The sequence below is a fragment of the Lissotriton vulgaris genome, chromosome 9, assembly GCF_964263255.1.
Source record: "Lissotriton vulgaris chromosome 9, aLisVul1.2, whole genome shotgun sequence".
Taxonomy (NCBI): domain Eukaryota; kingdom Metazoa; phylum Chordata; class Amphibia; order Caudata; family Salamandridae; genus Lissotriton; species Lissotriton vulgaris.
Window position 1 is genome coordinate 629,547,747 of NC_141697.1, and position 14,080 is coordinate 629,561,826.

At 48.3% G+C, this 14,080-nt stretch overlaps 1 protein-coding gene across 2 annotated transcripts in view; it reads left to right on the forward strand.

The window, feature by feature from the left end:
• The first annotated feature begins 331 nt into the window (after positions 1-331).
• LOC147691993 (cytochrome P450 2F3-like) overlaps positions 332-14,080 on the forward strand; it is a 196,133-nt gene continuing 182,384 nt past the window's right edge. The window contains exon 1 of one of the 2 annotated variants that reach the window (XM_086938283.1): positions 332-566. In XM_086938283.1, coding sequence (XP_086794409.1) covers positions 387-566 — 180 coding nt within the window. In that variant the 5' untranslated portion in view covers positions 332-386. The remainder of the gene's footprint in view (positions 567-14,080) is intronic. The other variant, XM_086938282.1, reaches the window with a different exon arrangement.

A 14,080-nucleotide genomic window follows, 5' to 3' on the forward strand; every position in this document is an offset into this window, starting at 1 on the left:
TGCCCCTGTCTGAAAATTTCAAAATCAGCACTGAAAATATTTTAATTGAAAGGGTTAACATCAGAACATTTTATTGTGTATCATTGCTGGTAACACAGGTATTGTGGCGTTCTGAAGTTATGCCCGCAGTTCAAGACCAGGTTTTTGAAGCAACAAAATATCCAAAAGAACACTACAGAGACCTTTGGCACTGCTGGGTTTCCAGCCTCTAAACCATGCCCCCAGGGATGTGACATTGTCAACAGCGTATTTGCACAGAGCTGTGATGCAATGTGTCTCTTTAGTTTCCAGTTTTGTGTTAAATGTAGGCTTGCAGTATAAATAAGAGATAACGGCAGACAGTCTGAGCATTCCCAGTCAGGCCTCGGCCTCCACCACACACCATCATGGACACCAGTGCTCTCCTCAGCATTCTCTTATCCACTCTCATCTCATTGCTGCTTCTCTATTCAGTGTGGAAAAATAAAACCAAGTGGAGGAACATGCCACCCGGACCCACCCCTTGGCCAATTGTCGGAAACATGATGGAGGTGAAACTGACTGATATAATCAAGTCGATGGTGGAGGTGAGTCTCTCTCTAAACATTTCCACATACTCCCTGAATTGAAAACATGGCTGACACTTGTACCTGCCTTCTGTTAGTTGTCTCTCTAGATTCAGCCAAGGGTTCACATTACCAGTAAACTCCGCAAAAATACATTGTAAACTCACCATAATTCTCATCCTTGTTGTCTACCATACATACAAAGGTGTATGAATCCCACTGCAGGGATTGACCCCGATTATTAGAATAGATCATTGCACTTTAGGATAGGTATCACAATATATTTGAAATGCACAGCTTGGAGGTAAACAATTCACTAGTCTTTATCAGACAGTGTTTTGCTCAAAGTTGGCCAAATGGGAGGACGATGCTTGATAGGTTTGTTTTAGATAATCACTGCCTATTTAAAAGCTTCCAATTAAATGTCATTATTTGTTGATGTATCTTAAGTGAATGTCCTGAAAATTGGGCATGGGTCGTCCTCCACACCCCACGGGCTCAGCGCTGGGACGCCTCTGGGTAGCCATGCACTTTACAAATCCTATTCCAATTCCAATTCCAATTCCATTGACCATTGGTGGACGACTCCTCTTAAGATTATACATTCCTTAATGCTCTCATCTTCATCAGTTATGTTGCTCGCCTCTTCAACCCACATTTTTAAAATATAACAATCTGACTGCTATGTCATCATACACATAGTTATCCAAGTTAAATGTGTAGTTTTCATACCAACACACTCCATTTGCATTTACAATAAACTTAAGCAAGATGGAGGGATGTACACCAAGCTGCTCGGCAACATTAGGGGCTGAATGTATGTAAATGTTCTCTTAAAACCTTGGTCCCAGTTCATCAAATAAATAGTAAGTTTGCACCTGTAATTGTATTTCCACTTGTGGGTGTAGATTTACTATGCTTAGGATTCACATACATCACCAGAAGTACACTTGGAGAGCTGCACTAGGGAATGTTATGTGACTGCTCCCCTTTAACACAGTTCGCCATTCTCTGCAGGGAACACAATGTTTCTTGTTGAAAAAGTAGCTTTGATATGCCCCAACGAAAACTGGGGTGCTCTTTACTCTTTCCAAACTCTGGAAGTGGAAGGTATTCATGGACTTTGATGGAATACATCACCAACCGTTTTCAGGGTGGAAAGGAGGTGGCTAGGCCTACATATTCACGAGGTTGGGTGTTACCAAACTTCCAATGTCGACCTTACCCTTTACAACGCACTTTCCGCTCCTTGAGTGGGATTAACAAGTTTGAATTCCCCTGCACTCGTGGTGGGGAAATTAGCAAGTATAAATGCCTATATGCAAATCACCAAGCCCTATGTGGATTCCTACAAGGCACAGGAAAAGTTTTACCTTTGTGAATTGGGACCCTTTTTTGGTGCCTTTTAGAAAGCAGTGGATATTCAAGTACTTGACACACATTCACTTTTCTTTTGAGGGCTTACCATTTTAGGCTTCAATGTTGTGAGGCATTTTAAGAAAGATACTTTTAATGTTCAGGGCAGAATTCAATATTAATTGATCTTTGAACAGCACTTACTGCTCTTTTGAGCACGTTGAAAACATTTAGGCCCTTATCCACAAAAGCCATTTTGGGGTACATGAATTCTTTTAAATACTCCAAAATTCCATCCACAAACTTCCAGCTGGAGACACTACCACCGCCTCTCCTTTCTTTTCTGTAAGGAGATATCCATCCAGCGGCTCTCTTCACTCGTAGGTAGAGGTTTTAATAGTAAATGTGAAAGGGGCAAATGGAATTAGTGAGAAAATTGAGAATTATTACTACAAAATGGGTTGAGTTTAGGGAAATTAAGGAAGTGGTTTAGGGAAGGGTGTGCAAAAAGCCCACATACCCACAAATGAGCACGACTGTTCCTGTTTCCAAACTACATTTGCTTCTGTACTAATGTCGCAACAGGTTTAAACATTCTCCAGCCCAACATTGGAGTAAGTCAAGCACAACTCATGGCCAACCTCCAATACTGCAACATACACCCTATAGAATTCAATAAAGGCAAGGAATAAAAGTAGTACTTAGGGAAACATACTCAATACATTACATTAAATACCTTTTTTAATTAAGTTTATTAATATATATTTTTTAATTAAAAAGCATTATATGTTATTTGTTTAATGTACATCATAACATTTAAATACAATCTATTGTAAAATGATATATGTTATGTTAAATTACATGTTAACAAATTAATTACAATATAAATACTACATAATCCTCTTCCAAGACTATGATGGATTCAACACAGATTACACTGTAAGGAACGCATGAGGGAAAATAAAATGTATTTTCATTTGATTAAAAAATCATGTAAATTTAAATGTAAAAATTGAATTAAGTTAAAATATAATAATATGTTTATTACAAATGTGTTGTACCTGGTAACGGTTGTAGTCATAGGTAAATAGATCTTGGGGAAATGTCTTTCAGTATTTTTTATTTAAAGAAGAATATTATTTTACATTTTCTTAAAAGTTCCCATTACTCTTTCTAGAGGGATCTCTGCCCTGGTGACAGATGTCCACAAACAGCTAAAACGCTTCTAAAGGGAACTTTAAGGTAGTAAAATCGGTTGCAGGTTTCTCCACACCCTAATTTTAGTGGTTTGAGACCTGTAGGCCTAAACTTAGGTGAGGATCGCTACATGGAAATGGTTAATGCTGTCCATGAGGAGACTCACAGCTGGATGTAGATCTTCATTTGCAGAAATCTCTGCGTGTAAACATACTTTTATGAATAGGGCCCAGATTGTTCAACCTGTAAATGAGACATTACATGGAAAATAGACATTCAACACACCAAATTCTGCATATATGGCTATTTTGGGGGACCAATGAATTTCAGCATGTTTGACCAGCTGAAATGTATCACAGGTCGATCTTTTATCAAACTCCGGATTGCACATGAATGAGAATCAGGGGCAAAATCTTCGATTAGTGAAGAGGAGTGCACAGACTCATTGCATGTACTTAGAGGTGTTTTATGCCAGCAGCGGGCAATGCAGGTAAGAGTGGCGGAGCGGGAGTGGGGGTAAGGAGGCGACAGGCAGTGGAATAGGGAAAATTACACAAATAAATAAAACCTATACCCTGGACTGTCAACCCCCCTGCCCCCGTATCCCCCCATCCCACCCCACTCACTGGGCTTACCTGCATGGGCCGCGGCTGCTATACGCTTTAAAATTAGAGTGAAGATGAGGCAAAATAGTGGAGGAGATGAAAAGAGAAATCACAAAAAAACCAAGGGTGGCCATACAGCATCATTTTCAAAGGATCCATAAAACCGTGAAACGCGTGACAAGGAGGCTGGTCTCAAGGCTGCATTCTATGTCTGCCATATGTTTGATAAGACAGATAGAGACAATAGACTCCTACTTGTGGGATGTCTCTTGAAGACTGTGGAGTAGCGAAGGCACAATAATGACTGCTATAGATCTTCTTCACCAGCATTCCAATGTTTTCCCTTTTTCTTCTCTTTGTTTAATGTACAACATTCTACCCTCTGTGGGTAAAATGTTCGAATGACATATAGCCCTTGTAACCCAGGATGTATTGGTAGTTGAAGACACCCTCTCTTGTAACAGAACCTTGCTTGTGGCTCAGGCCTATAACTCAATCATAGGCCCTATAATAACTAGTTTAGCCATCCAAGCCATGATATAGTTGTCTATTGTGAATATTTCAGAAAGTGTCTGATAACTTTCTATATATTAATGCTTAAAACTGAGTGATTTTGAAGTGGAGACCAAGAAGGAAAATAGAACTACGCAGTGTAGCTCTCCAGAGGACTTTTATGAGGAGAGAGTATATGGAATATGCAGGGGTAAGAGGAAAGGGGCAGGTATATGGAGCAGGCAAGGATGTGTGTAAATTGAATCGGATATAGAGATATGCAAAAAAAGGACTTCTTGGTTTTCTTTGTCAGTTACGGAAATCAGAGAAGTTGGAAACTGATAGCAGGAGTTATTAGCAGGAATCAGAATAAAAATGGGAGTTTTCATCTCCGTTTTTCATCTCTGTTTTCCCCTTTTTAGATCTCAGCCGGAGTCCATGCTCCAATCTTTAAATCTGAATCTATTTGCCTAATGTGTTTATAGTTTGTAGGCAATGAAGCAAGAGCAACTTGTTTTCTTTACTTCTCTCCTAGCTAGTGCATTCTTTCAAGATTTGATTGATGCAAATTATTATTTCTTTATAGGTGTTGAGCAGATTGCAGTATCCAGATCTGCAATAATGGACAAATATTTTTGCCATCTAGCTCGGGCAAAACAAATGTCATATTTCTATAAGAATACCATATTTACGGAGGAATTTAATGTCGAAACTAAGGTTTTGAAGGTAGTAAAGGCTGTTGTCTACCAGCCATTATGACACTTTTAATTTCTTTAGATGATTTATCGTGAAATGTCCCTTTTAGCATGGCAGTAGAAATATTATTGGACCTATTCTTTACTAACGCCCTGTTAACCTACTGGCTCAATGTCAATAGAAGTTTGATTGCTACCGTTCATGTCCCTCTTCACTATTGCATGCTCAGATAACTTCAGAAGTTCAGATTTCACCCAAAATCCTCAATCAATTATCAAACAGCATTTGAAAAGCGCAACACTGTCACCCCTAGGGGTATCTGGGTGCGGTGTCCCATTGAAGAGCCAGGTCTTAAGTGTCTTTCTGAAGTCTGCCAGTGAGGGGTCTGTACAGCTGGAGGGGAAGGTTGCTGCAAGTCATGGCAGTGATGTAGGAGAAGGAGCGGCCACCGCTGTGGCTGCGACAGATGCTGGGGTGTGCAAGGGCGAGGGCGAGTGAAGAGGAGCCAGGTTTATAGAGGGTTGGTAGAAGTTCAGTCGATGGTCGGTGTGGGCAGGTCCAACGTCATAGAGGGTTTGTAGGTGTGTGTGAGGACCTTGAACTGGCATATCTTCTGGATGGGTAGCCAGTGGAGGTCTGTCAGGTGGGGGGCAAAGTGGTTCAATTTGGGAGGTCCAGGATTAGTCTGTCTGTGGCATTCTGTAAGGTCCTGAGTCTTCTGAGGAGCTGATTGGAGATGCTGGCGTAGAGGGCTTTGCTGTATTCAAGGTGGCGGGTGACAAGGGCCTGAGTGATGATCTTTCTGGTGTTGGTTGGGATCCATACGAAGATTATGCGGAGCATGCAAAGAGTGTGGAAGCAGGAGGAGGCGACTGAGTTGACTTGTCATTTCATGGTCAGTTGGGCTGTCGAAGTTGATGCTAAGGTTGTGTGCATGTTTGGTTGGTGTGGGTGTAGTTCCGAGTTCTGCAGGTCACCAGCTGTGGACTCAAGTGGAGGTGTCCTTCCTGAAAATCAGAACTTCAGTTTTGTTGGAGTTGAGTTGAAGACCATCCATTTGGCCTTCATCCATTTGGCTATGTTGGTCGTGGTATTGCAGAAGTTGGTTTTGGTGTGGGAGGGGTCCTCGGTTAGTGAGAGGATCAACTGAGTGTCATCTTTGTAGGAGAACTTGTTGAGTCGGTGGGATCTGATGACGCTTGAGAGGGGGTCATGTAGATGTTGAACATTGTTGGGCTGAGGGATGATCCTTGTGGTGCGCCACATATGATGTCTTTGAGGGCGGAGGTGAACAGAGTCAGTCCGATGCTTTGTGTGCATTCTGTAAGGAAGGAGGCAATCCACTTGAGAGTGTCTTGCTATATGCCAATGTTGTACAGTCTGTTGATAAGGATATTGTGGGAGGTGGTTGTGAACACTGCGGAGAGGTCGTGGAGGATCACGACTGCAGTTTCTCTGCAGTGTGTTCTGATGTTGTCTGTGGTAGCAATCAAATTGGTCTCAGTTCTGTAGTTGGCACGGAATCCTGATTGTGAGGTCTCCAGAAGGTGGTTTTGTTCCAGGCATACTGTGAGCTGCTGGTTTATGGCTTTATCTAGTACTTTGGCCTGGTAGGGGAGCAAGGAGAGTGGACAATAATCTTTGAGATGGATGGGGTTGGTGGAGGCTTTCTTTAGGAGAGGTTGATGTATGATTGTTTTTATTTGTCCTGAAAGGTTGCTGTGGAGATGGAGGTGTTGAGGATGCTGCTGAGGTGCATGCTGATTGGGTTATTTGCATGGTTGTAGAGGTGGTGGGTGCAGGGGTTGGTGGACGCACCGCAGTGGATGGAAATACATAATGGCTGAGCTGGTCAGGGCGGTGACTGGAGACCAGATGGTAATTGTTAGGCTGATGTTCGCTGATTGTTTAAGGTGGTTGGGGTTGAGAGTGGTGGGATGGAGGTTAAAATTGTTGTGGAATTAGTCTGAGAGAGTGTTGCAGAGTACTTAGGAGAGGTGAAGGGTGTTCTCTTTGGCTGTTAGGTTAGATAATTATTTGACAATTTTTTTGTTCACATCTGTTTATTGTGGACACAGCGTTAAGCCTACAACCTTGTGTCGAGGCCGGCCGCGTATGAGTCGATTTCTTTGGTTCGGCGCCAGCTTGGATAGGGAAGAAGTTTTAACACAGCGCCATGCCTACAACCCTCCAGGAGGGGGCCAGCCGCGTGGCTTACGTGTGAGTTGTGCAGGGATTCGCTGCACGCGGGCGTGTGTCCATTTTGGTGGTAGGGTGTGTGGTGGGCAACTAGCCCAACTGTCGCAAACTGCGCAACAGGGCGCAACTGCCTCGCTGAGAGGCGAGGGCCAGAGTTGCAAGTGGGAAGAAAGAAAGTAGGAAAGACAGAGAGGCCTGAGAGAAGGCAGAGGGAAGAAGAAGAGGTGATGAATACGCGCAGCGTGCTGGTAGGGAAAGTGCAGAGGGGCGCGCGTAGGAGCAGGATCATCAGTGGTGCCCGTGGTGGTCAGGTACACAGCCTAGTTGGGTCCGCAGGGACGAGCGCATCGTCAAAGAGGTGCAAAGTGCGGAGTCTAGTGGGCATATGGTGCGCATATTCTGTGGAACAGAGGTGTCGCACTAAGGGTTCCCAAACCGCCTTGAAGCGTGTGTCTCGCGCCTGTAACCTCGCCGTGAGAAGCTCCATCGCCAGGACCTGCCAGAGGCGTACAAACCAGGAAGCTACGGGCGGCGCCTCCGTTCGCTTCCAGTATAGGGCTATGAGTTGTTTGGCTGCCCCCAGCATTTGAAGTGTGAGGATCCAGTCGCTGCGGGTGAGTGCTTTGAGTGTGGTAGGGCGGATGCCGAGTAGAATTGTGCTAACTTCCTCAGGCAAAGGGAAACCCAGCACCCCTTTGATGTGACTGAGCACCTCCTTCCAGAAAACAGCCAGGGTCGGGCACGACCACCATTTATGCACGAAGTCACCAGTCGCAGAGTCACACCTCCAGCACATCGGCGAGGTGTTGGGGAACATCTTACTAAGGCGCAGAGGGGTGTAGTACCATTGGCTGAGCAGTTTGTAGGCGTTTTCCTTCTGTGGGATACTGCGATATATCTTGGGTATGTCCCTCCACAACCTGTTCCAGTGGGAGAGGTCTATGTCGGTTCCTGTCGCTAATTGCCATTGTCGTTGGTAGGGATGTGCAGGCGTCAACCCAGGGTGCTGCAATATGTAGTATATTTGCGAAATCAGCCTCCTCAGGCCCCCTAGGGAGCGTGCCAGCTTCTCAAAGGGCGTGTATGCCCGGGTGGCCGCTCGATACATGTCCTCCCCTGCAGTCCAATGACGTAGCTGGGTGTGCTGTAAGGCAGCCGTCGGCGGTACCCTAAATTCCTCCCTACAGTCCTTCCATGTTTTGGGCGAACCCCCTATAAAGATGTCCCCAGCCACTCTGAAGTCCCCTTGTATCCACTTGTCGAACGCCCGGGTCCCATGGGCCGGGGGGAACTGTGGGTTCCCGGCAATCGGGGTGTGTGGGGATGGGAACGTGGTAAGACCCCTAGACACAGCTACTCTATCCCAGATGTCCAGGACCGTTTTTGTGGGAACCGCAAGGTACGCACTTTTGGAGCGTGCTGTTCGCGGGAGCCAGGGCAAGTCCCATATGGTGGGTCCTGTGACTGCCCGGTCCATATGGAACCAGTGCTTGTCGCTTTCGCGCGAGCCCCATTCCACCATGAAGCGGAGGTGTGCTGCCCAGTATTAATGTACCAGGTTGGGACATGTCAGTCCGCCTCTATCCCTTGGTTCCATAAGGACCTTCTGCGAAAATCCGGGGCGTTTCCCACCCCAGATGAAGGACATGATCTCGCGCTGGAGGCTCCGAATGTAGTGAAGCGGGATAGGGGTGGGTAAACATTGGAATACATATAGGATTCTAGGGAGGATTGACATCTTCACCGCGTTGAGGCGTCCCAGCTAGGAGACCATCAGGGGTCTCCACTTCCGAAGATCCTCCAACACCGCTCTCCGGCACTCCGTCCAGTTTATCGAGGACCAGGAGCCTAAGTGGGGACTGAGGTCAAGGCTCAAGTACCGAATGTGGTTCTCCGCCCATCGGTAGGGCACAGCCTTCTTCAGGGATGGGAGTTCCTCGGTAGGTACAGTGAGGTTAAGCACCCAAGATTTAGTGTGATTTATTTTCAGGCCCGAGGCCTGCTCATATAAGCAGAGCACCTCATGGATCGCCGGTAGGGATTCGCGAGGATGCGTGAGGGTGAGGATCAGGTCATCTGCAAACAGTGCCAGACTGTTATCCCTCCCCCGTGTGGTATGCCTTGTATTCTTGGGTCGCGCCTTATAAGCGCCGCAAGTGGTTCTACTGCGAGGGTGAACAGGAGCGGCGAGAGCGGGCATCCCTGCCTCGTGCCTCTGTGTATCGTCAGCGGCGGTGTTAGTTGGCCATTTACCCTGATTCTGGCTTGCGGCCCCAGGTACGGGGCCATGATCCGCGCTACCATTTTGGGGCCCAGACCTAGTTTCTGGAGGACCTCCCTCAAGAAGACCCAGTCCACCCGATCAAAGGCCTTCTCTGCGTCTAGCGAGAGCAGACAGGCCGGGATGTCCCAGTGACCCACCTTACCCACCAGGTGTGCCAGTCTGCGCACATTGTCAGCACCCTGTAGACCGCGGATGAACCCCACCTGGTCCGGGTTCACCAATCCTGGCATGTGAGGGTCGAGTCGCTTAGCCAGTATTTTGGTATAGATCTTCAGGTCAGTGTTCAGGAGGGCAATTGGGCGGTAAGAGGCACATTGCGCTGGATCCTTCCCTGGTTTCGGTATCAAGGCAACCTCCGCCAGTCCCATATCTGGGGACGGACCGGACGTGTCAGAGAAGGATTGGAACAGTCTAAACAGGTGGGGACGGAGGTCGGTCTGGAAGATTCGGTAGAAGGCCAGTGGTAAGCCATCTGGCCCTGGAGTTTTCCCCGCTGGAGGTCCTTCAGAGCTGCAGAGATCTCGTCCTCCAATATGGGCCCTTCCAGCTCCAGCGCGCACGCTGGTGGTAGCGGAGTCCCCTCATAGTCAGCGAGGACGGCCTGCCGAGCCTCCGCTGACGTAGGTTCCTCCGCGTATAGGGAGGTATAATAGGCTGCGAAGGTATCTAGCTTAGCTCTTTCCGTGACGGCGCAAGTGCCATCCTGGCGTTTTATCTTTGCGATATGGGCTCTGGCTGTTCTCGCCCTCAGCCGTCCTGCCAGAAGGCGTCCCACTTTGTCCCCCCCTCGTAATATTTCTGTTTTAGTGCCAGCAAGGAGTGTTCCGCCTTGTTAGTGCGTAGGAGGCGGAGTTGTCCCCTAAGGTTCGCCAGCTTCCTCCTGGACGCCAGGGAGGGCCGGTCTCCATCCTGTTCTTCCGCCTGCTTGATCTCTCCCGCCAAGTCGGCCTCCAGTTTGTGAGCTGCCCGTCGTCTCGCTATCGCCAGCGAGGTGATGTGACCTCGTATGGTGGCCTTGAAGGCATCCCATACTGTCGGGAATGGGGTCTCCGGGATATCGTTGATGGCGAAGTACGAGTCTATGGTTTCCCGGATGCTATTAACATCCTCCGGATCCCGAAGGATGCTCGGAGGGAGGGTCCATCGCCGTTCCCGAGGGGCGTGCGCTAGCGGATCTTGCAGTAGCATCTCCACATGCGCGTGGTCCGATAGCGAGATGTCCGATATGGTAACCTTCAGCGTGTCACGGGTCAGGTCAAGAGAGGTGAAGAGGTGGTCGATACGCGAGTAAGTTCGGTGGGAGTGTGAGTAGAAAGTGTAGTCTCGGATTCCCGGGTTATGGTAGCGCCATGCATCTACGAGCCCCAGGTCCGTGATCTGCCCTCTTAACGCGGCCGACATCGTGCCCGTGCCGCTAAACGCGCCATCCCCGCGGTCTACGTCTGGGTACCATACTAAATTGAAATCCCCTCCCAGTATTGTGCGCGGTCCGCCGGTCTGAAAATGTTCCCGTAGGAGCGACTGGAGATATTTATCTTGCGACTGGTTAGGTGCATATACATTGCCAAGGGTGAATTGCATGCCTCCCACCTGCACCGTGGCCCGAAGGAAGCGTCCGTCTCCACTCTTGTAGGGTTTTGTGGATCCCCGCCTGAAGCCAGCTCTGCACAAAATTGCCACCCCCGCGGTTTTTGTGTCAGCCGATGCCCAGAATTGTGTGGGGTACCTGGGGTGCGCCATACGTCTAGTGTCCCCCCGCAAGAGATGTGTCTCCTGAAGAAAGATGATGTCAGGGGAATGGTGAAGAAGACTGTGCCATACCTGGTTCCGCTTGTTGGGGGAGTTAAGTCCTTTGACATTAAGTGTCAGGACCTTTAGGGGTGCAGAGACATTTGCCGCCATGGTACTAAGGGGGTAAGAGCTGCCACATCGCCCTGTATCTTTCACCCCGCGGGACAAAGGGGATTGGCCTTCTCCACCCACCGCAGTCGCGCAGGCACCTGTAGCAGTTTCTGGGTCACCGCATTGCGCAAAGAGAGAAGGGGCCAAGTGGGAGGAAAGCTCAGATGAGAAGCAAGAGGAATAGAACAAGTAGGAAAAGAGAAAGTACACAGAAGGTAAATAACCACAGCAGGCCAACAGGGCCGTAGTAGAGTGTCCGAGGTTCCGGGCATCCGCTACCCTAGGGTTTGGATGGTATCAGGAATGTCACTTCCTTTGGGACAAGTTGGGGGGCGTATTGCAAGAGGTGTGGGTCTCAATTATCTCGAGGCCCGTCTGCCCCGCTGCCCGGGGCAGATTTGGGGGGTAAGTAGTGCAAGTTCAACTCAAAGATAGGTGCGTCGTAACTGCTGGCTCAGAGGAACATGGTCCCAGCGGCGTGGGGTCCACACCTAAGCCGCAGGGCCGCCGGGACCGGCCCCCATCACCTCCTGAGGGGCAGTGGCTTCAACCATCGGCCCGACTGGGCCGCCTCCTTTGTTCAGTTTCCCCCCTGCATGGAGGCGGCGGGCTCAGTTCCAGGCATGTGCTTCCCCCACTTCGCCAGGGTGCGTGAATTCATGCGGGCTGCGGAAGTGCAGGTGTCGTCTTATCGCCCTTCAGGGGGCGCACGGCCGCAGAGGCTTCCATCCCTGCATCGGGGTTTGCAGCGACGTTTCCCTCGCCAACCGTTGATTCTCCTAAGGTCGGGAGATGGTCGATTGCAGGTCATGGAGTATGGGGTTTCGAGGGGTGCTCCTCGCAATCATTCTCAAGAGAGCGAGTGTGGTCTATGATGTTTTGCTTGGCCTGAGATGTGGAGCAGTCATCCATTGGGGGGGTTCGGCGACGTCGAGACACTGTGGTCCAGTCCGGTCGAGCCGGGGGTCTCTCCTGGTGCTTGGAGCGGGATGGGCTGCGCTCAGGGGATTCCGAGAGTCCAATCAACTGCGCCGCCTCGTTGTAGGAGCGGATGGCTCTGCGCTTGTCACCCCAGAGAAAGATGAGGGCAAAAGGGTGCCCCCAATGGTAGGGGACATCGAGAGCCCGTAGTTTTTCTGTCACAGGGCGAAAGACTCTCCTTCTATCCAGCGTGTTGGGTGCCAGATCTTGGAAGATTTGAATCTTGTGCCCCCCGAATCGTAGGTCCTGCTTGTCCCTTGCTGCTTTTAGTATGGCCTCCTTCTCCGTGAAATAGTGCACTCGGGTTATTATGTCCGGGAGAAGGCCCGTCTTGCCTCCCGCGCTGAAGATTCGATGTGCGTGGTCCAGGAGCGGCAGGGAGGCCCCTTCGCTGCCTCGCACCTCATGCAGGAGTTGGGCCGCATAGGCCATGATGTCAGTCCCTTCCTCCCCGAGTGGTACGCCGCAGATACGGAGGTTGTTGCGGTGCCCCCTATTTTCAAGGTCCTCCTGCTTGACCTGGAGCTCGATGCTTTGCTCCTCCAGAGCCGCCACCCTCTGCCACAGCTGCTCAATATCTTCAGTGCGCGTGTCGACAATTTTCTCAAGTCCATCGACCCTGTCTCCCAGTTCTGTGACTTCTTTGCGCATCTCTTTGATGCATGTATGCACCTCCGACCGCAGGGAGCCTATCTCCGATTTCAAGTCCGCCATGAAAGAGGACATGAAGGCCTGGGTCACCGGGGGGGAGTCAGTAACGGGCGGCGGCGCTTCTTCAGTTTGCGCCGACGCTCCTGCTTTGCCCCACATGGCAACCACCGATGTGCCCTTGGACGTCGTCACCGGGTCCGTCCGGCCCCCCCCTCTGCCTCGGGTCATTGTCAGCCTAGAGCGCGGTGTCAGTCACCTGGTATGTGCCCGTCGCCGCGGGCACGGTTCCCCGATGGCGTTGCCGGGGCGTGGGGATAGTGCGGAACGCCACCAGTCTTCCAATCCCCGCTCAAGCACCTTCCTGCGCTCAAACTCGCTCTGCTTTAGGAAATAGGGGACCCCTATATATGAAAACCACTAGTTATACATAGGGAAAGAATATCTAGTTTGAGAAAGGTCTATAACTAGTATACATAACATATAAACAAATAGTGATATTGGAACCCACTATATGTAAATGATCATGGACCACTTTGTTGTACTTTTATTCAAAATGTATTATATTTATTTGATTTTATAAAGGGTATATACTTTTTGTTTAAAAATTGAGTTTTTTTTATATAAAAGGTAACTGATCAAAAATAATTTATCATTGAAAGTGCAAAACATACATATGACAAGACAATAAATTAAACATGAAGAAGATGAATGAACATGATGTAGGCAAAGCGGTAGATACACACTACGCGCGTTTCGACTCGTTAGCCTTCATCAGATGACCCGTCTTTGACTCTATAATTAAGACACAAAGAATATTCATATAAACATACTATACATAAAATAACATAAATGTATATAGTGGGCACATCTATTTAATTTGGTACATTTGACTATTCTTTTATCAAACTAATCTACATATCCATTTCATTTTTATACTATTTACAATTAAAATTTCATATTCTCGTGTACATGTCCTAACAGTTCACAGTCTCAAAATAAGCCACATCAGATCGGTTGAGCATTACATTTCATAATGGTCATGCGTATACATCTTATTCCCTGGATGTGGATATTGTATTAGAGACACATGATATGCCTCACATACAATAACCAGTTTATATCAAAATATGCTACCACCAAATGATATAGAGGAGCCTGAATATATATCATCA